The sequence below is a fragment of the Cynocephalus volans genome, chromosome X (assembly GCF_027409185.1).
Source record: "Cynocephalus volans isolate mCynVol1 chromosome X, mCynVol1.pri, whole genome shotgun sequence".
NCBI classification, from domain to species: domain Eukaryota; kingdom Metazoa; phylum Chordata; class Mammalia; order Dermoptera; family Cynocephalidae; genus Cynocephalus; species Cynocephalus volans.
The window spans coordinates 66,654,298-66,676,612 of NC_084478.1; the positions used below are offsets into that span (position 1 = coordinate 66,654,298).

The window sequence follows — 22,315 nt, forward strand, 5'->3', positions numbered from 1 at the left end:
ACACGGGGCACCACTCTGTCGGGTCAGCCGCCGGCCGACCCGAACAGCCCTAGCCTCGTTTCTTTTGGTGGGTAAGCGAATGGCCCGGATTCCTCTTTCCCTCCTATCCCCTTCGGAAGGAGATGAGGGAAGAGAGTCATGAAGAGAGGTGAGCACAGCCACTGGCCCCAACCAGCCCGGTTAAAGGACACTCAGACGCAGTGGGGGTTCTGTCGAGCAGTTCCATTTATTATCACACAAGCACTTGCTTTTATAGGCAGATGGGGAGGGGAGGTTTTAACATAATCCTATCAGCTTAAAGGTCAAGAGCATGCCTCCTGTCTCAGTGCCTAGCTATTGCAATCACGCAGTGTTCACGAGCGTGGAAGCACATATTTGGCCAATAAGGGCTAAGGCAAGGTTCCCACAGACACTCCCACCCTACTTCCTCCCGGCGGCGTCTTAGGCTGCCACGTTAATACGCCCTTGTGGGCCCATAATGGCGCCGCTTGTAATGTCACTTAAGGTGGCGTTAGTTTTTAAGGCCTGACAGGTACCTTGTTTTCTCTTTGTGTGAACAAGGTAGTGCGTACAACGTTTCAGCACCAGCCAGGTTTATTTGTTCTCTTCTTCCCTCTATCCTATCCCCAGACCCTTCCAGAGACACAGAAGGCTCATCACTATACCCCCTACTCTCACTGCCACCCAAGTGAGAACCTGTGGACTTGGAAGATGCATGGCCCGAAGCCCACCGCAGGAATGCCTTGCCGCTGAGATCTCTTGCAGAGTGGTAAAAAAATCAACACCCTCCCAAGGACCCCCAGGTCTACCATCACCCTAGCCTCTAGTTGCACATTCAGCTGTCTAAGAGGGGTTTTTCAGGGGATCAACCCTCAAACTAGCCCAACCTACAGGGTGGGACTCCAGGATTGAGGGTGGGGGATAAATTGTTAGCACCTGGGCTCTGCTGATTTTTAGTTCTCTTGTAAAACAGAATAAAGGTTAAATAAAGCGTACTGGGTTTGGCAGCTCCAGCCTCTTGGGACTCTATTTTTGCAGGAGAGAATGGAGGGAAAGGTGGCGGGAAAGGGAACACAGGGTAGGGGAAAGGTTCTTTTCCTGTGAAGATGCTTCAGGGAGAACCAAACTATTTAATCTGTATTCACCTATCCCACTGGAACTGGTGACTGGAAGGGTAGGGAAGTGAGATCAATCAGTCACCAGCACCGTCATCAGTGTTGCCAGAGAGGTCGAGGACAGACATCATGGAATCAGACAGCTTGCTGGCGATTTTATCTGCAGATGGAGAAATACAGGCAATCTCTTGGTAACCGGCTTGCCAACAGGTGGACTGCCAGAGCTGGCCCACATCTACCTTGGTCTGCGTCAAACTCCCAAACTGGCTCACTTACCCTCTAAACACTAAACAAAATAACTGGTGGGCTATTAGAAGGCACTGCTCAACCTCACGAGTAGATCAGTTTGTCTATCTGTGAAATGATCACCCCAACAAAGTGTCAATCTCTGGGTTTCAGACTCACTGGGCTCCAAGTACTTTTGTCCTTGCAAGTATCAAAACAGTAATTTTCTTATACTGTGCTGAACTTATTAGCACTCTGCCATTACCCTCAAAACAAAGCTCTCACAGCAAAGGGGCAGCATGGCAGTAAGGACTTCGAGCCTAAATGCTCTCTACTTAGACCTCCCATCCGCCAGACACATCCTGTTGTTCCTCAGGATTCCCCTAAGACTTCACCTCCTCTAAGAAGCCTTCTACGATCATCCCTACTCAACCACCATCCCCAGGTGGGGTTAGGTTCCTTCACTGTGTCTTCAAAGTGATCACTCTGTGCTGCAAATGTCTGTTTTCTCGTCTCCTCCCCACTCCCTAATATAACTAGGAATTCAAGGGCAATTCACCTCTGGATTTCCAGGACTCAGGGTAGAGCCAGGCCAAGAGTGAAATATTTAGTTATGGAACACAGTTCAAAGACTAGGGCTGACAGGGCCAAACAACATTTGGTTTACATTTTGGCTGCATCAATTACTAGTTGTCTTACCGTGAATGTGTCATTTAATATCTCTGGGCCTCAGTTTCTTCACTTACCAAATGAGGATAAGACTTTTGTGATGAGTTAGTGAAGATAAGTATAGCATGGAGACTTGAATGGGCTAGTGACATAGGAACCACCATTAAAATGAAGGGAAGAAGTTCTTTTGCATACTGACATGGAAATATCCCTAAAATATACTGATTGGAAAATGATGGCGCATGGTTGGCCAGTTAGCTCAGATGGTTAGTGTGCAGCCTTATAACACCAAGGTCACAGGTTTGGATCCCCATACCAGCTAGCTACCAAAAAAAAAAAAAAAAAAGAAAAGAAAATGATGGGCAAAACCGTATGTTCAGTAGCATTTGTGTGGTTAAAGAACAAAGAATACATAGATATTTGCTTGTTTATCTAACTCAGGAAAGAGACAAAAGAAACTAATTAACTGGTTGTCTATCAGGAGAGGCGTGGATGACTAGGGCATGAGAGAGATTTTGCTGTGTATCATTTGCGTACCTTTTGGATTCTGAGTGTATTGCCTATTGATAAAGTACACATTATATAGAGCCTGCAAGCCACCTAATATATAGAAAGCACCTCATAAATAAATAGTAGCTATCTGATACACAGATGAGGCCAATGGTTCCCCAAGTGTGATTTTCAGAGGAACAGCATCAGCTAGAAACCTGTTAGAAATACAAATTTTCAGGCCTCATAGCTGACCTACTCAATTAGAAACTCTGAGGGAGGGGCCCAGAAATTTGTATTTTAACAAACCCTCCAGGCAATTATGCTGCAAGCTAAAGTTTGAGAACCACTGTGCCAGCAGCTAAGCCCACTAATCCTAGCCTCGAGCTGGACATTTGCTCATTCAGGAGCCCCTAACCAAGGCCATTTTTGGAGCACAGGGATCGTCAGGTGCCCCACCTATACGCTTCTGCATTTTCTTCTTATTCTTCAGGGCAGATGCCAGAGCCTGGCCCTGCTGCAGCGGGTCCGTCTCCATGATTCTCTGCAGCATCGGGCGGCGGTCCACTAGGCAGATATCCATCACGCTGTTGTTCTTGGGGCAGTGTCCCACATTGCGTTTAGCCCACCCCACTTGATGACGGTTCAGATTGGTGCAATACCCAGTGAGATCTCCAATCTGAGGGGAGAGAGGACAACAGTGAGGTCTTGTCCCCCAGAGTATCTCCAAAGGCTTCTGTAGAGGAGGCAGGGACAGGCTTGGGTAAAAATAGGGAACCTAGAGCCATGTGTTAATAAGCTCCAATTCTGGCTCCACCATGTGCTAGCAAGTGCTTAGTTAACCTCTCAGCCTCAGTTTGCTCATCTGTCAAATGGGGATGATAATGGGTAGCTTGCATGGCTTTTACAGGAAAATGAAAAAGAAGAGTTATCTGACCAATGACAATTGCTTTTACAATGATTCTTTGCTTATGTGACCCTTCAAGGTCTTATTCAACTTAGCAAATATTTTCTGACATCCATTTTGCACCCAGCTCTGTGTGGGGCAATGCTAGGGACAAAGAAATGAGTCAGACTCAATTCCACCTTTAGGGAGCAACCAGGCTAAAGAGGATACAACAATCTATACTACAGTCAAAGTATGGTTAACAGCCCAATACAGACACAAAGGATCAGTGACTGAGAGGTGGTGGTCAACATACTACTGATGGGGAGCATCATTCCTGACTGAACACTGGAAAAGCACAGAGTATATCTGGGCACCAAAAAGGGTGTCTGTTTGGCAGGAGTGAAAGATACATGTACGCAGTAAAAGCCAATACTGACCGAAAGCTTACTACATTGCCAGATACCACTCTAAGCATATAAACTGCATGCACGTATATATGTGTATGTACACACATACACACAACACACACACACATATTAACTCATTTGATCCTTGTAACAATGCTATGATGGGGCTGGCTGATTAGCTCAGTTTGTTAGAGCACGGTAGTGATAACACCAAGGTCACGGGTTCAGATCCCTGTACCAGTCACCAAAAAAAAATTTTTTTTTAAACAAACAAGGCACCTAAGGTTACATAGTTAGTAAGGAGTGGAGTAAATTAGAACCCAGGCAGGCTGGCTCCAGAGCCCATATGTATGACCACCCACTACCCTCTGGTGAGGAAAAGGCAAGATGGGGTGAGACTGAGCAAAGCTACCAGTGTACCACTCTGGAGTTCGGGCAGGGAGTGGGGGGAGGGCAGGCGTCACTCACAATATAGTATACCAAAATGGTGTCTCTCAGAGTTGTGCGATGCGGTGGCCCTACTGAGGACCCTGGACCTAAGTCTGGAATTTGCTGTACAGAGTGGGGTACTGTAGGTTCTTGAGGTTTTAAAAAATGGTATGTTCTGGGGCTTATGGCCTCAGTGAGAAATATTACTGAGGGGAGGCCTTAAACACACTATACACTGATTTTCCTTAAATCCCAACAGGGGAACCTCTGAAACTATGTGAGGATGAGAATAGTGTGATTCTTGCCACTGCCCAAGTTCAGACCTCATCTCTTACGGACCGACTATAGGCCAGTTTCCTCTCTGGACTCCCTGCCTCCAACCCTGGCACCTTTCTTTCTAATCTGACTCTACACCAGTTGATCACTCTGGCAGCCAGAGTGATCATTCTAATATACAAACCTAACCATGTCACTTCCTTGCTTAAGAAACCCTTCTAGATATTATGTAACAATGAAAAATAAAGGACAGCTCTTTAAGTAATCATGTGGAACAATCTTCAAGACGAAAAGTGCAATAAGCACTTTTATAAGTGAAATAAACAAAGTGCAGAACAATATGAATAGCATGCAACTATTTTTAAATTAAAAGTTATGCATCTGCTTGTGTGTATATATGTATTTACATAAATATGGAGTAGCTCTAAAATGACATTCAAAAGTCTGCTAATAGTGACTGCCTCCAAGGAAGGAAGAGGGAAGCGGGGAAACAGAAGTAGGAAAGAAACTTACTTTTCACTGTGTACCCTTTAATACTTTTTAAATTTTATACCAGGTACATGTATTACCTAGTTAAAATAAATTTTTAAACATTTTTTAAATAAATAAAAACCCTCTGATCCAGAAAAAATAACTAACTTTCAATGTTTTCCTACTACCTATGGTTTAAAGTCAAATTCAAGGCCTTCTGTGATCTGACTTCAGACTCATCTTTCCCCACCTCCCACCCCACCCATTCCCAGCGATTTCCCCAAAACACCACGCTCTCACCTTCAAGGCCTCAGCATGAGCAAGGGCTAAGCCCCTGCCACATGCTGCTGCACCCTTTGTCTAGAGGACTCCTCAGCTTTTAAGACGTGGCTTAACCAAGACTTCCCTGACCAACAGGCAGTATAGGTCCAGGCCCTCGGATCCATGCTCTACCAACCTCCACCTCCACCCCATGCCTCCCATCCGAGTGCAGATGCCTGTGTCTGAAATCCACTAAACTATGAATGTCTGAAGAGCAGAGATGGGGGGACTGGCAGAAGAAGAAGCTGAGAAAACCTCCAGGAATTGTATCACGCCATGCAGGTCTTGAATAGCAGGCCTCAGGAGTATGAACTTGATCCTGCAGGTGCTGGGGGAAACTCCATGAAAGGAGTTTAAACAGGGGAGGTGACACGGTCAGATTGGGCCATCAGAACCACAGCACATATGTCCAGGTGAGTGAGGACTGCCTAGGGTGAGTTTAGCCTAGGGTTATAGGAATGGTAGGGATGAAAAGAAGCTGACAATCTCTCAAGAAGTTTAGGAGAGAAAAGCCACAGGACTTGGTGACTGACAGTGTATGGGATCCTGGACACTAGCTAGAGGGAAGGAAGAGTCGTTTGCAACTTGGACAACCAGGTGACTAGATAGTGATAATTGTTCCATGGGCTGGAAGCAGGGCCTGGGAAAGCTGCTGAGAGTGTGCCTCCCTTGACCTGTCATTGTTTGACAAAGGATGTGCCCAGTCAGGTATCCAGGAGTCCACAGGGAGTGAGAGAACCACCCACATCTCACCACCTCCTAGGAGCCAGGCAGAAGGGACTGACTACTTCCCTGGGTAGAGGAGAGTGTTATGAAGAAAGGGGACAGGTACCTTATACACGGTGGTTTTATTTTCAATGGCATCTGCTGTTTTCACCATCGGAGAATGGAGCCACTTGATCTCCATTTCGAGTGGGTCCATGTCACCCAACAGTTCATCAGATTCTCCAGTGGCCAAGCCTTTAACACAACCAACACCAGTGTCAGGGCCTTGACTCCTCCCTGCTGCCAGCCCCCTGGTCAGGCCTCAGTGAAAAGGAAACGTGGATGCTGCCCAGGGGAGTAGAGTGGGGGAGCTGTTCACTCCTGCTGAGAGGCCACATGACAAAGGATTAAAAGCATGGGTTTTGCAGTAAAACACTAATGGGAGCTGGCCTCGGATCCTCAGTTTCCTCATCTAGAAAACGGAAATTCCACAAAGCCCTATTCACACAGGGCTGCTGTGAGACATGACAGAGGACACCTCTATGCTCTGGCGCAAGATGTTATTCTGAAAATGGCAGTCACTGGCATTCCCTGACCAGGACCAGGACTGTCTCCTCCTCCCTCTGGCCCCTTGCCTGGAGATGGCCTCCACTGTAACCATCAGATATGCCCACTGCCCTGTGCCCACACTGCCCACATGCCTGCTTCTACAACTTTGCCCCCATTCCCTTCCCTGGGCCTTCTAATCCCTGCTCACCCTTCAAGATCCAGCACTAGGGCCAAATCCTGCAGGAATCCCTCACCTCTAACCTCTCCTACCCTCTTCTCCGTTTCTCAGACTTCGATCTTTTGCCAAAATGCACTCTCAGTGATGGAGCCCCTCTTGCCCACACATCCGGCCAGAGACAAGCATCATCATCAGAACATGAGCTCAAATCCCTCTCAACTGCCCACTTCATAGAAGAGGAAACTAAAGTTCATAAAGGGGGCTGGCAGGCCCAAAGCCACGAGGGGAATAAACTAGGAAGTGAACAAGTCCTCTTATCCTCATTTGTAATCCAAGGACATTAAAAGACCCAGAGAAGGAAAACTACTGGCCCTCAAGAGAAACAGAGAAACTAGAAGCCAGGGCCAGCCAGGGCTTTCTCAGCTACCACAGAGTGTCTACAGACAGGCCCAGAGAGCACTGGGCACCTTACCTGTGTGGGGTAGAAAAGGAAGTAGGAGCCCCAAGCCAGGGCTGCAGAGGGTAGTGTCTGAAGAGAACAAAGTTTCTCAGGCGTTTCTGAAAGTCATACCTCTGTATTCCAGCAAAGAATCATCTTAATAACAGCTAACATTTACCAAGTATTTATTTACTATATGCTAGGCACTGCTGTTCTAAGTGTCTTTTACATATTAAGTAAATCCTCACAACTACCCTATCAGGTGGGTGCTACTGTCCCTGTTTTATAGATGATATCATTAAGACAGGGAGAAGTGAAGTAACTTATTCAGCATCACACAGCTAATGAGGAACAAAGCTTGGATTTGAATCCAGGTCGTCCATATTTTTAACCACTACTACTCTGACCTGAGAGAGTCTTAGACAACAGGGCAGGAGAGCTGGTTCAAAGGCCACCTCTGTCTGCCTTATCTATATGTCTTCTAGCAAATATCACCTTTTTGTGACTTGGATACCTTGCCTGCCAATGAGGGTAAAAAGGAAAATCTAGGAATGAGCCTGAAATGGCTGTGAAAAATCCTAGAGCAATATTAGAGAAAGAGGTTTGGAAAGAAACGTCTCAGTCCATTTCAGGTCCCGAGTTGGGAAGGGAGCCCCACATTTCCAGAGCACCTCAATGGGTACCAGGAACCTTGCTGATTTTTCATCTACCAAAAGCTCACAAGCCCCTTCCCCCACAGCCCAGATTAGAATTCTCCACCTTGCAGGATTAAGCATAGAGCTGGTTAAACAACTTGCTCAAAGCCTGATTAAAGCCAGGGAAGGGGCAGGTCAAATGCAGGATCTGCTATCAAGTCTATGTACCTCCAGTAAGATAAGACCGCATGCACCACCCCCGCCTACACTTACATTCTATGGTATCTTCATTGGCTTGCTCGGTATCCTCAATGTCAAAGATCTCAGTCATCTCTTTAACAATCTCCGCACTGAGATGGGCGGGCAGAGTGTGGGTGGGTGGTGGTTGTGTATAGAAGCTGATCTTTCCGCTGCATCGGGAGGTGGGGGAGATTAGTGGTGATGTTACTGAGAAAACAAATGACCAATCAAAGAGAGGTGCCTTGCAAGCCAGAAACAGTAAGGGACAACAAGAAAACCCAGGCGGTTGCTGCTGAACAATAAGGGGTTGAGTTGCTGGAGAATCACTGGGAATAAAGTCTCGAGCAGGACATGACCTGGCGCCTTGGCCATCCCTGTCCTGGGACGCAAGAAGTCAGGCTGCCCCACTGGCTGTGGTGAACACAGATGAGCCCCCCTGCGAAGCCAGACTCCCAGAGGGCCTCACCCTTACCCTAAGCCCCTCCTTACCTCACCCAGTCAGCCAGGACAGCTTTGGCTGCCTGCTCCTGACTGTATAAGCCTCCCTTCTTCTTCTTCCCCAAGCGGTGGGCCACTGCAGTCAGAAAGTGTTCAGTGGTTTGGAACCCAGAGATGCCGTAATAACTAGAAATCTGAGGGAGGGAGGAAGGAGAGGAGTCATGAGGAAAGAAGAATGAAGGGCTCTCAAAGTGGGGCAGGGCATCAGTCAGGGGCCCCACTGTGTACCTCCTCCAGGTTGCAGCACTGCAGGATGGTCTCCACCAGGGTCACAGGGTCTGCCAGCTTCTGCACGTGGATGCAGTTACGCAGGATGGTGCCCACCTCTGAACTGGGTCCTGGGACAATGCCTGGAGCATCCAGCAGCCTGATGAATTTGTCCAGGTAAACCTCTTGCATGAATCTGTGGCAGGAAAGAAAGAAGGCATGGATGTATCTGTATAAACCCCAGTCACAATGTTGGGCAGAGGATGAGGGGACAGGTAAAGAAGGTTGAGGGGAGAGTGTCTTACAGATGAAGGTGGAGAGGTGTAGGGCTGGGGAGTACTGAGGTCCCCAGCACAGACCTGGAACTGATTCTAATCTAGCCTCTGCCATTGGGGACTGAGCTGCAGGACCTTGAGCAAGTTTCTGACTCTCCAATCCTGAGGTGCTTGACTAAGAAATGGAGCTAATCTTGCACGGTTGTCAAGAAGTTTCAAGGAGCTAACTAGGAAGCTCCCAGCTGGGCCACCTGGGCCACACCTAGGGTGTGTCAGGTAAATGAGGGCTGTTAGTGAGACTCCCATGACTGGGAGAAGAACCAGAGGATGGTCCAAGATAAGGAAAAGGGACAGGGACTGAAGGCACGGGAGCCAGAGGGAATGGTAAGGCCAAGGAGTTATGGAGTGGGGGAGCAGGCAGATACTTACTTGGTGACCCCAGGAACGGCTCCCACACTGCACGCACGGCTTCGCTTCAGGCTATTTATCAGGCTGCTCTTCCCAACATTGGGAAGGCCTATAAAGTAGCAGCAGGTGGCTCAGGGCCCTCAGGAACATTCAGGCCAGCCTGTTTGAGGGAGGTCCAGGCAGCAGCAGTGGCCAGGCCATGGGAAGCCAAAAATACAGCCTGGCCTCCTGCTTTCCTATGCCAGGCCCTGACCAAACCCCTACAGGGCCTTTTGACCTCTCTTCCATTTGTGAGCATGCTGAGTAGGCATGTCTACCACCTCCCACCCATAAACAGCCTGGGAGAGATGCTCCATGCAAGGCCTCAGTGACACAACCCAACAGAAGGTGGACATCAAGAAGTATCTGTGGAACACAGAAGTGTCTTTTCTGGTGTGTAATTACCCCGGGGTGGGGAGGAGGGTGGTTCACCTCTAGATGGAGGTCTCTCTGTGCAGCTGTCTGCCTGTGCTGTGTGTTTTCCTGTTTGGGCATCTGAGAGACACTCGTGACCTGTGGATGTCTTTGGGTGTTTCTCCCTCACTGGGTCTCTCATTCTCACCGTTCTCTGTGTATGCACACATGTGCACAACTCTCTCACGTGTGCCTGGGACTCCTTGTGCGTGGAAGTCTCTGTACACCTCTCTTTCTCAGTGTGTCTTAGTCATTCTCATTCTAAATATCACTGCCTTTTTCCTTTTTTGCCTTTCCCACTCAAGTCTATTTCTCTGTCATGTCTTAGTTCCTCTATGTATCTCTGTGTATGTCTATACCTAAGCACCTCTTTGCCTGCCAGTTTGTCTCTCCTGGCCGTTGTCCTTTCCCTCTGATTCTCCCCACCCTACCAATTCTGCCTCTTTGTAATTCCCTCCGTGCCAACTCCTGTCTCTTTCTGTCCACGTTCCTCCTCTCTGTGGACTTGTCTCTGTGTGTGTATACCCCTCTGTATGTTTCATTGTGTCTCTTCTCTCTCCTTGTTTGTCTCCCTAACCCTCTCTCTGCATGTCTCTGTATCTGTCTCATCATAGACCTGTCTGTGTACTTGTCTCTGTGATTCTGGGTATGTGATTGTGCCTGAGGGTCATGGTACATCTGGGCACATGTGTCTCTCTCTGAAGCTCTATTTGCTTTGGGGGAGCAGAGCAGGGGTGTGTGTGGGAAGGGCTTGACCTACATGTATTTTGCCTCTAGGTCTGTCTGTCTCTAGACGTGCATCCTCTGGGTCTGTACATGTCTCCACACATGTGGATTTATATTTGTCTTTGTGGATATGGATGTGTTCTTTTGTGTCTACATCTCTGTTCTGGCCTGTTTCTGTGGTTATCTCTCTGAATCTATCTCTATCCCTGTGTTTGTCTTTCTCTCTTTCTTTACGTATGCATGTCTGCCTCTTTATACATATACATGGAGTATCCTTCTTACGACTCCCTTCGCAGGTCTCTGTACACCTCTCTCTCTCAATGTCCCTTTTAGTATTTCTTCCTGATCATACCTCCCTCTCTCTGCATGCCTCTGTCATTTAAATTTGTTTCCCCTTTCCATTCCTCACCAAGCCTGCCATCTGGCTTCCCTGTTCTTTTCAGTGTCTTCTTCTGTGTCTATTCAGGTATACGCACCTATACCTTCTCAGTGTTCAGCTCTCTCCAATGTGTTTCTCTCTTGGTTTCACTTTCTCTCCCTGGTATCTGTTTTTGCCTCTCTCAATTTCCCTATTCTCCTCCCACTATTTGCCCCCTCATTACACCAGGTTCCAGAAAGGCCCAGGTTTGAGCCTAAGCTCTGCCTTGTCACACAGGACAGAGCTCTGTAAGTTCCTTTTCCCTTCTCTGGGCCTCTGCGCTCTCATCTATAAGAAGGGGATGGTCACCCCTTCCTCCCACAGCTCTGAGGATGAGATGGTGTCAACTGTCTGGCACCGTGCATTTGGTCCATGGTTCTAACACTCAATACATAGTAGTAATTCTGAGTATGCCTTCCCACGCCCACCAATCCAAGCTATAAATTACAAAACCCTTCCTGAACCTCTTCCCCAAAAAGGCAACACAAACTTCCCAGGATTCTTTCCCCCAGCAAAGTCTCTTCCCAAGGAAGGTGGCTGGGACCCATGACCCCTCGCCAGGCCTTACCCACGACGCCCACGCGGATGTGGGTGCGTACTTTGCCAAGACGACAATAGTTCCCCAGAACTCTCATGAGGTTCTCAGCTCCAAAGCAGGCTTTGCTTTTCAGCAACGACTCAGGGGCCTGCTCCACGGGCATACTGCACCAGTTCTGGAAAAAGACATATTACAGAAGAAGCATCAGGTGGGAGATGTGGTCTCAGCCCAGATTTTCAACTCTCAGGGAAACTTTCAGGGCCTCCCTGTGATCACTGAGCTCCTCAGCCTAGAACAGAAGGCTTCTCACACAGGCCCTGAACATCTGCCACTTCCCTGCTCCCTTCCAGTGTCACTGCATCTCCAGTCTTCTCTGTTCCTGCCTCTACCTCAACACATACATCTCTTGCCTCTCTTAGCAGAGGCAGGATGGCATCCTGGCTTTAGAAAGGCCAGGTTTTAGTTCCAGCTCTACTTCTCAGAGGACTAAGTCCAGCAAAGCCTGCTTCCCTTCTCTGGGCCTCAGAGCTGTCATGTGCACAAAAGCAATGCCCACTTTTCCTGCCTGTGCAGAAAGGAGCTTGTGCCTGGCCTACAGCCTATCTTCCCTTGATTCCTGACACAGAACAATGCCACCCCACGTCGATCTCTTTACTACTGCCCAGAATGCCCTTCTTCTTCTTCCCTTCCTTACTCACCATAGCATTCTTTCTAATACCGTAAAATTAACCTAAATACCCATTGATAAGAAACAGGTTAAAAAGGTACAACCTTAAAAGTGGAATACAAATGAAATACAACTGTTAGAAAAGGCTGCTTACCACATTTTTCCCATCAAACAGGCCAAAAAATTGTAAATGAGATATCATGTTTTTCAAAGATTTAAAAGTTTAATGCTATCAAGTGTTGGTAAGGGTATAAGGAAAGAAGCCCTCTCATACATTCCTCTACCCTGCTGGTGAAAGAATAAACTAGTTACACCCATTACGGAGGGCAATTTGTCAGTGTCTACAAAAATGTAAACTGCATAAAGCCTATGACCCAGCCTCTCCCCACCCTCAGTATCTCACCTACATAAACACTTGTCCATATGCCAAGGAGACACGTACAAGGGTGTTTATGGAAGCACTTATTATAATGATGAAAAACTGGAAACTAATCTTATTCAACGTCAAAAAAGGTGCAACTCTATAGAAATAGCTCCAAGAAAAGAAAAAGCAAGCCACAGAATAACACATGTAACACCTCCAAACAGTTACGCCCTTTTTATATATATTCATATACGTATACACATGACACAGAAAAAAAGTCTAGAAGGATACACACCAAACTGACAATGGTGGTTACCTCTGGGTATGGATAAAGGAGACTGGGATTAGAAAAGGATATTTGAGCTTTACTGGAAGTTGATTTTACTTTTTTTTCTACTTCATTTTTTCTTAACACCTGGTGCAAAATTGAAAAAAGGTCCCCCAGTACCCCATAAAATTCTCCCGAGAAGCAGCCAATGTTTCTGTACTGCTTTAATACTTCACAATGAAAATGCATTTTGTTATAAGTGATAACATTAGTAAATAGTGTGATTTGCTTTAAAGAGAAAAATAAATGGAGGTATATACATATTTTTTTTTTCTTTTTTGTGACCAGTAAGGGGATTGCAACCCTTGGCTTGGTGTCGCCCGCACCACACTCAGCCAGTGAGCACACTGGCCATCCTTATATAGGATCCGAACCCGCAGCGGGAGTGCCGCTGTGCTCCCAGCGCTACACTCTCCCGAGTGAACCACGGGGATGCCCCGGTATATACATTTTTTTTTTTTAATTTTTAATTTTTTTAAATTTTATTTTGTTGATATACAGTGTGGTTGATTATTGTGGCCCATAACCAAAACCTGCCTCCCTCCTCTCTCTCCTCCCTCCCACCCAAGAATGCCCTTTCTGTTTGCTTGTCGTATCAACTAGAAGGAACTGTAGTTGTTATGTCTTCTTCCTGCCCTGGTTTTTTTTGTGTGTGTGTGTGTGTGAATTCATTTATTGATTTTTAGTTCCCACCAGTAAGTGAGAACATGTGGTATTTCTCTTTCTGTGCCTGACTTGTTTCACTTAATATAATTCTCTCAAGGTCCATCCATGTAGTTGCAGATGGCAGAATTTCATTCGTTTTATAGCTGAGTAGTATTCCATTGTGTAGATATACCACATTTTCCGTATCCACTCATCTGATGACGGACATTTGGGCTGGTTCCAACTCTTGGCTATTGTAAAGAGTACTGCGATGAACATTGGGGAAGAGGTATACCTTAGACTTGATGATTTCCATTCCTATGGATATATTCCCAGCAGTGGGATAGCTGGGTCATATGGTAGATCTATCTGCAATTGTTTGAGGAACCTCCATACAATTTTCCACAGAGGCTGCACCATTTTGCAGTCCCACCAACAATGTATGAGAGTTCCTTTTTCTCTGCAACCTCGCCAGCATTTATTGTTCAGAGTCTTTTGGATTTTAGCCATCCTAACTGGGGTGACATGGTATCTCAGTGTAGTTTTGAGTTGCATTTCCCGGATGCTGAGTGATGTTGAGCATTTTTTCATATGTCTGTTGGCCATTTGTATATCTTCCTTAGAGAAATGCCTACTTAGCTCTTTTGCCCATTTTTTAATTGGGTTGCTTGTTTTTTTCTTGTAAAGTTGTTTGAGTTCCTTGTATATTCTGGATATTAATCCTTTGTCCGATGTATATTTTGCAAATATTTTCTCCCACTCTGTTGGTTGTCTTTTAACTCTGTTAATTGTTTCTTTTGCTGTGCAGAAGCTTTTTAGTTTGAATTAATCCCATTTGTTTATTTTTCCTTTGGTTGCCCGTGCGTTTGGGGTCGTATTCATGAAGTCTGTGTCCAGTCCTATTTCCTGAAGTGTCTCTCCTATGTTTTCTTTAAGAAGTTTTATTGTTTCAGGGTGTATATTTAATTCTTTCATCCATTTTGAGTTGAGTTTAGTATATGGTGAAAGGTATGGGTCTAGTTTCATTCTCCTGCATATTGATATCCAGTTCTCCGAGCACCGTTTGCTAAAGAGGCAGTCGCTTCCCCAGTGTATAGGCTTGGTGCCTTTGTCAAAGATCAGATGGCTGTAGGTGTGTGGGTTGATTTCTGGATTCTCTATTCTATTCCATTGATCAGTGTGTCTGTTTTTATGCCAGTACCATACTGTTTTGCTTATTATAGCTTTGTAGTGTAGTTTAAAGTCAGGTAGTGTTCTGCCTCCAGCTTTATTTTTCTTGCTCAGCATTGCTTTGGCTATGCGTGGTCTTTTGTTACTGCATATAAATGTCTGGATAGTTCTTTCCATTTCTGAGAAAAATGTCATTGGAATTTTGATGGGGATTGCATTGAATTTGTATATCACTTTGGGTAGTATGGACTTTTTCACTATGTTGATTCTTCCAATCCAAGAGCATGGGATATCTTTCCATCTTCTTGTATTCTCTCTAATTTCTCTCAGCAGTGGTTTGTAGTTCTGACTATAGAGATTTTTCACATCCTTGGTTAACTCAATTCCTAAGTATTTTATTTTTTTGGTGGCTATTGTAAATGGGCAGGCTGTCTTGATTTCTCGTTCTCCATGTTCACTATTGGAGAAAAGAAATGCTACTGATTATTGTGTGTTGATTTTGTATCCTGCTACTGTGCTGAAATCATTTATCAATTCCAAGAATTTTTTTGTAGAGGCTTTAGGCTGTTCGATATATAGGATCATGTCATCTGCAAACAGGGACAGGTTGACTTCATCTTTTCTGATCTGGATGCCCTTTATTTCCTTCTCTTCTCTGATTGCTCTGGCTAGTCCTTCCAACACTATGTTGAATAGGAGTGGGGAGAGTGGGCATCCTTGTCTAGTTCCTGTTCTTAAAGGAAAAGCTTTCAGCTTTTCCCCATTCAGGATGATATTGGCAGTGGGTTTGGCATATATGGCTTTAATTATGTTGAAATACTTTCCCTCTATACCTAACTTATAGAGGGTCTTTGTCATGAATGAGTGCTGAACTTTATCAAATGCTTTTTCAGCATCTATAGAGATGATCATATGGTCCTTGTGTTTGACTTTATTAATATGGAGTATCACATTTACTGATTTGCATATGTTGAACCAACCTTGCATCCCTGGGATGAATCCCACTTGATCGTGGTGAATAATTTTACGTATGTCTTGCTGTATTCTGTTTGCTAGTATTTTAGTGAGGATTTTTGCATCTATATTCATCAAGGATATCGGCCTGTAGTTTTCTTTTTTGGTTATATCTTTACCTGGTTTTGGTATCAGGATAATGCTTGCTTCATAGAATGAGTTTGGGAGATTTGCGTCTGTTTCAATCTTTTGGAATAGTTTGTAAAGAATAGTTGTCAATTCCTCTTTGAATCTTTGGTAAAATGCTGCTGTGAATCCATCTGGTCCTGGGCTTTTCTCTGGTCCTGGGCTTTTCTTTGTTGGGAGCCTTCTGATAACAACTTCAATCTCCTTTATTGTTATTGGTCTGTTCAGATTTTCTACGTCTTCATGGTTCAGTTTTGGGAGCTTGTGTATGACCAGAAATTTATCCATTTCCTCCAGATTTTCAAATTTGTTGGCGTATAGTTGTTTATAGTAGTCTCGAATGATTCCTTGTATTTCAGATGAATCAGTTGTAATATTGCCTTTTTCATTTCTAATTTTGGTTATTTGAGTCTTCTCTCTTCTTTTTTTTGTTAGCCATGCTAATGGTTTGTCAATTTTATTTACCTTTACAAAAAACCAACTTTTTGATTCATTGATCTTTTGTATTAATTGGGGGTTTCAATTTCATTAAGTTCTGCTCTGATCTTAATGATTTCTTTCCGTCTGCTAACTTTAGGTTTGGATTGTTCTTGTTTTTCTAGTTCTTTAAGGTGAAGTGTTAGGTTGTTCACTTGCCATCTTTCCATTCTTCTGAGGTGAGCATTTAATGCAATAAATTTCCCCCTTAATACTGCTTTTGCAGTATCCCACAGGTTTTGGTATGATGTATCATTATTTTCATTAGTTTCAATAAATTTTTTGATTTCCTGCTTGATTTCTTCTTGGACCCATATGTCATTAAGTAGAATGCTGTTTAATTTCCATGTGTTTGTATAGTTTCCAGAGTTTCGTTTATTATTGATTTCTAGTTTTAATCCATTGTGGTCTGAAAAGATACATGGGAGAATTCCAATTTTTTGAATTTGTTGAGACTTGATTTGTGACCTAATATGTGATCTATCCTGGAGAATGATCCATGTGCTGATTAGAAGAATGAATATTCTGAGGGTGTTGGATGGAATGTTCTGTAGATATCTGCCAAGTCCAATTGGTCTAGAGTACTGTTCAGATCTTGTGTTTCTCTGCTGATTCTTTGCCTAGATGTTCTGTCCAATATTGACAGTAGGATGTTCAGGTCCCCTGCTATTATGGTATTAGTGTCTATTTCCTTCTTTACATCTAATAGTTTGTTTTATAAATCTGGCTGTTCCAACATTGGGTGCATACATATTTATGATTGTTATGTCTTCTTCATGGATCATTCCTTTTATCATTACATAGTGTCCCTCATTGTCTCTTTTTATGGTTTTTAGTTTAAAGTCTATTTTATCAGATATAAGAATAGCTACTGCAGCTCGTTTTTCTTTTCTGTTTGCATGGTAAATCTTTTTCCATCCTTTCACTCTTAGTCTATGTGAGTCTTTACGGGTGAGGTGGGTCTCTTGAAGGCAGCATATAGTTGCATCCTCCTTTTTAATCCAGTCAGCAAGTCTGTGTCTTTTGATTGGGGAATTTAAGCCTTTTACATTAAGAGTTGTTATTGAAAGGTGTTGATTTATTCCTAGCATTTTATTGATTATTGTTTGGTTGTCTTAGGTGTCTTTTGTTCCTTGCTTTCTGATTTACTGTTTGTTTTCTGTGTTTGTTGGTTCCTTAGGTTGTAGATAGCCTTTTTGTTTGTTTGTTTTCTCTTCATGAATGCCATTTTTATTATACTAGTTGGTTTTGATTTTTCTTGGGTTTTTATGGCAGTGGTAGTTATTTTTCAGGAACCAAACCCAGTACTCCCTTGAGAATTTCTTGTAAGGGTGGTCGTGTGGTGGTGAACTCCCACAGTTTTTGTTTGTCTGAGAAATATACTATTTGCCCTTCATTTCGGAAGGATAGCATTGCAGCGTAGAGTATTCTTGGCTGGCAATCTCTGTCTTTTAGTATTTTGAATATATCATCCCATTCCTTTCTAGCTTTTAGGGTTTGTGATGAAAAGTCTGATGTTAGCCTGACTGGGGCTTTCTCATCGGTGATTTGACGCTTCTCTCTTGCAGCTTTTAAGATTCTCTCTTTGTCTCTGAGTTTTGCCAATTTGATTATAACATGTCTTGGAGAAGACTTTTTTGGGATGAATACATTTGGAGATCGTTGAGCTTCCTGGATCTGAAGATCTGTGATTTTTCCTATACCTGCGAAGTTTTCTTCCACTATTTTGTTGAATATGTTTTCAATGCAATCTTCTTTTTCCTCCCCTTCTGGCATATTTGAGCGCTTAAGGTTGTCTGATATCTCTCTCAGATTTTCTTCAATGCCTTTGATTCTTTTTTCTTTTTTTTTTTTTTTGCCTGCTTGTGTTATTTCAAACAGCCCATCTTTTTTTTTTTTTTTTTTTTTTTTTAAAGATGACCGGTAAGGGGATCTTAACCCTTGACTTGGTGTTGTCAGCACCACGCTCAGCCAGTGAGCGAACCAGCCATCCGTATATGGGATCCGAACCCGGGGCCTTGGTGTTATCAGCACCGCACTCTCCCGAGTGAGCCACGGGCCGGCCCAAACAAACAGCCCATCTTTAAGTTCAGAAGTTCTCTCTTCAACTTCCGCAAGCCTGCTGGTTAAACTCTCTGTTGTGTTTTTTATTTCGCTAAATAACTTATTCAGTTCGGCAAGTTCTGCTACATTTTTTTTCAGGACATTGATTTCCTTGTAAATTTCCTCTTTCAGATATACTGTATACTTTTCATTTCATCATGATGTCTAGCTGAGTTTTCTTGTATCTCATTCAGTTTCCTTAGAATTATCACTCGAAATTCCTTGTCAGTCACTTCAAGGGCTCTTGTCCTATAGGATCTAGAGCTTGAGTTTTATTAACTTTTGATGGTGTACTTTCTTGATTTTTTGTATTTCTGGTATCTTTTTTTTGATGTTTATTCATTGTGGCAGGGGGTTTCACAGTCCACAGGTTTGACACTATTGACTGACTAAGATGTTGCTGTGGTTGCCAATTTGGTATGGCTACCTCAGTGACTGCTCAGCTGGCCACTAGTGCCTTGCGTGTGTGGTTGCCTCAGGTCTTGGGCCTCTCTGGGGAGCCACCTCTCTGGTCAGCTTGGACTCTGCCGGGCTGCTGGATCATGGGGTGGTACCGCAGGGTGTGTGGTCTCTGCTGAGCTTCCACCTCCCGTGCTGGACCTCTCCCTGTTCCATGCACTCTGGCCTGGGCTGCTGGGATGTTCCGAGGCACCGCAGAGCATGTGGTCTCTGCAGAGCTTCCCCTTCCCCTGCAGGATGTCTCCCTGCTCTGTGCACACTAGGCTGAGCTTGGGATGGAGCCGGGTCGCGGCGGTGAAGCCTACCTGTTGCTGGATCGCGTAGCAGCGGCCCCCCCACAGGGTGTGTGACTCTACAGAGCTTCTGACTCCCTTGCTGGACGTCTCTGTGCTCCGTACACATTGGGCTGGGCTGCTGGATCGCGCGGCAGCAGTGTGGTCCCCGTGGAGTTCCCGCCTCCCCTCCCGGACGTCTCCCTTCTCTGAGTGCACTAGGCCGGGCTGGGAATGGAGCCGGGTGCCTGCAGTAATGCCTACCTGCTGGATCACGCAGTGGCGCCCTCACAGGGTGTGTGGTTTCTTCAGAGCCTCTGCCTCCCTTGCCGGACGTCTCCCCACTCTGTGCACACTTGGTTGGGCTGGAAATGGAGCCGGGTGGCGGCAGTGAAGCCTATCTGCCGGATCGTGTGACGGCAGCCCCGCAGGGCATGTGGTCTCCGCGGAGCTTCTGCCTTCCCCGCAGGATGTCTCCCCGTTCCATATGCACTTGATGTTATGTTTTTATAGTTTAAATTGGTTGATTTGTGGGAGAGAGTGACGCTAGGGACCGTCTATTCCACCATCTTGACCAGAAGTGCCTTGGGTTCAATTTGGGAGGCTGGGAAATCCATGGTCCAGGGGGCGCAGCTGGTGAGGGCCTTCTTCTGGGTGGTGACTCTCTACTGAGTAGCGGGGTGTCACCCAGTGAGAATGGCCTCAGCACGGGCAGGAAGGCGCAGCGGCCGCGCTGCTCCCCCATACGTATTTTTAAAGTTAACAAATAGTTAACTGTATTTTCCGAATTTCCTATAGAAAATAAAAGGGTACTTCAAAAAGTTCATGGAAAGATTCATCTTATTTTTCAATTCTATGTTTCCATAAACTTTTTTCTTTTTTATTAGCATATTCATTATTACAAATCATAATTATTCTTTATGCTCCTTACCCAATCACTCCCCAAACCCCTCCCTCCATTAACTTTTTGAAATATCCTCGTTATGTTTAATCCTTACAGCTGAAAAAAATGCTTCCCAAAGAGTGATAATATAGGAAGGAATGAAGTGAAACTAATATTAAGAAATCACCTAGCAGAGCACAAAGCTCAAAGTTGAAGGCCCAGTTCAATTACCAAAAGGCTGAAGGCCCGGTGCAACCCTGGCCCCAGACTTACCAAGTTTTTGACCTGATGCTGGGTGCTGGCCTTGAAAGCTATGGTTGGCAGCTCATTCCGAAGGTAATCCAGCCACTTCTCCACAACCTCCTTGGGGACCAGGTCTGGAGAAAACAGGAAAAGATGGGCTAGTAAGGAGAACAGAACCTCCGTGACTCACTCCAAAGACACATCCACCCACACCTAAGGCTAGGCCCACCTCTCACCAACAGGTCTCTCTGCTGGCCCTGTCAGTACCCAAGTTATAAAGGACAGTCTGGTCTACAAGACCAGTTGGGCCCTCCATGAGGGGGCCTCTGTTCCCTCAAGGAAAATGGACAAAGTAGTTGTTTGGTCCCAGAGGTCCTCCTTCCAAGTCAAGGTGCCCAGGGTGCCAGGGGCCTGTCAAATATTGTGTTTCCCATCCCCTCTCTGGATCATTCTAGGTTGGGCCAAATGTCAAGAATAACCCTGATAAGAATGGCTTTCATTTGTGAAGCAGTGACCATGTACAAAGCACTTTATCCTTAATTCTCACAACAAACCTTTGAGGTTAGAACACCCATGATCCATTTTATAGCTAGAGAAATGGGAGCTCTGAGGTGACGTGACTTGTCCAATATCCCTGAGAAAATAACACAGGTGGAATGAGATCCAGACCTGAGTGACTCCTAAGCCTCTGTGCTTTTCTGCCCTAGTCTTTGGGTTCCAGCTTGAGGGAGAGAGGAGGCTCTGCAGGGTTGTCCAGTCACAGAAAAGGCTCAAAATGGCAAGAACAGGAGACTGACCGACAGGCAGGCTCAGACTCCACTCCCAACTTGTGCTATACTCTGCGTGTGTGTGTGTGTGTGTCTTCAGACAGCATTCCTGGCTTTGAAAATTAGAAAAAGAATTCCTACAGTGCATGCCTGTTATGAGTACCACTGAGTTGCTTGGTCTCAGTGTCTCATCTGAGCTAGTCTTTCCAGAAGGACTAGCCCGTTCCCTGCTTTACCCAATCCTACCAAACACCCACCAATCTTGTTCAAGACCAAGACCAGCTTCTTGTTGCCTTCCGCCCGAAGGACAGCCTCCTCCATTTGGAAGCAGCGGCAGCCCAATGGGTCTCTGGCATCTAGGACTTCCAGAATCACATCAGAGTATTCCACCACCTGCAGGGCAGAGGACGGAGGGATGAAGGCAGAGAAAGGATTGGGTAGTAGTCACACAGGCCCATGAAAGAAAAAGTCTCCATCTCAGGAAAAAACAGAAATGGAGAGGAAATAGGACTGGATTAGGGCCCTCCCCAAAGGGCCTTAAAAAATGGATCTTCATACCTTACAGAACTCCTTATAATAAGCCTTCCTTGTGGCCTCGTCATCCAGCTGAGGAAACATATTTAATTCCTCCAAAACTTCCCCCTAAAGGAGGAAAAAAAAGAATGGTCCAGAGGAGGAGGGGGCAGACAAAGAGAGAGAGTGATAGCCAAGGCTTTGGAAACCACAGGAGGCTGGGGAAACCATGACCAAACAACAAAGCTGGGAACCAGAACAACAGATAGACCCGCATGCATGGTGCATGTGTGTGCCCTATGTGTATGTACGTGTCTTAGCATCAGCCAGAGGCCTGAGTGTGCACATGGGTGTGTGAGGAAGGAATGTGTGAGGGAGGTGTAAGTGAGAAAAACAATCTGTGGGGGACATTAAACAGGGGAGGCAAAACATGTACTATATGTCAGAAAAGGGAGTATGAGTTCACAAGTATGTATTCTGTGCGTGAGACAAGAACATATGCCAAAAAGGCAGCAAGAAGCCTGAGAAGAAAGATGACATCCCTTCACAAATGTGTCTGTTTCCTCCCCTCATACTCTCGCTTCCTCTCCCCCCATCCCCACCCTCAGTCACATCTCTCCCAACTCTGATCCCACCACCACTCCCAGTCTTTGGGTTCAAGCTTGAAAGAGGGGAGCTCTCCAGGGATGTCCAGTCACAAGGCTTAAAATGGTCTAACTCCCTT

The 22,315-nt window shown here is 45.3% G+C and overlaps 1 protein-coding gene across 5 annotated transcripts in view; it reads right to left on the minus strand.

Moving 5' to 3' along the window:
- Nucleotides 1-207: 207 nt before the first annotated feature.
- The window catches only part of GNL3L (G protein nucleolar 3 like), a 33,502-nt gene continuing 11,394 nt past the window's right edge, over nt 208-22,315 (minus strand). For all 5 annotated transcript variants that reach the window (XM_063083322.1, XM_063083324.1, XM_063083321.1 and 2 more), the window contains 11 exons: nt 21,637-21,720; nt 21,336-21,471; nt 20,342-20,445; nt 11,591-11,735; nt 9,447-9,534; nt 8,764-8,938; nt 8,527-8,669; nt 8,071-8,207; nt 6,124-6,251; nt 2,958-3,177; nt 208-1,275 (listed from right to left, as the gene is read on the minus strand). In XM_063083322.1, the coding sequence (XP_062939392.1) occupies nt 1,193-1,275; nt 2,958-3,177; nt 6,124-6,251; nt 8,071-8,207; nt 8,527-8,669; nt 8,764-8,938; nt 9,447-9,534; nt 11,591-11,735; nt 20,342-20,445; nt 21,336-21,471; nt 21,637-21,720 (1,443 nt within the window). In that variant the 3' untranslated portion in view covers nt 208-1,192. The remainder of the gene's footprint in view (nt 1,276-2,957; nt 3,178-6,123; nt 6,252-8,070; nt 8,208-8,526; nt 8,670-8,763; nt 8,939-9,446; nt 9,535-11,590; nt 11,736-20,341; nt 20,446-21,335; nt 21,472-21,636; nt 21,721-22,315) is intronic.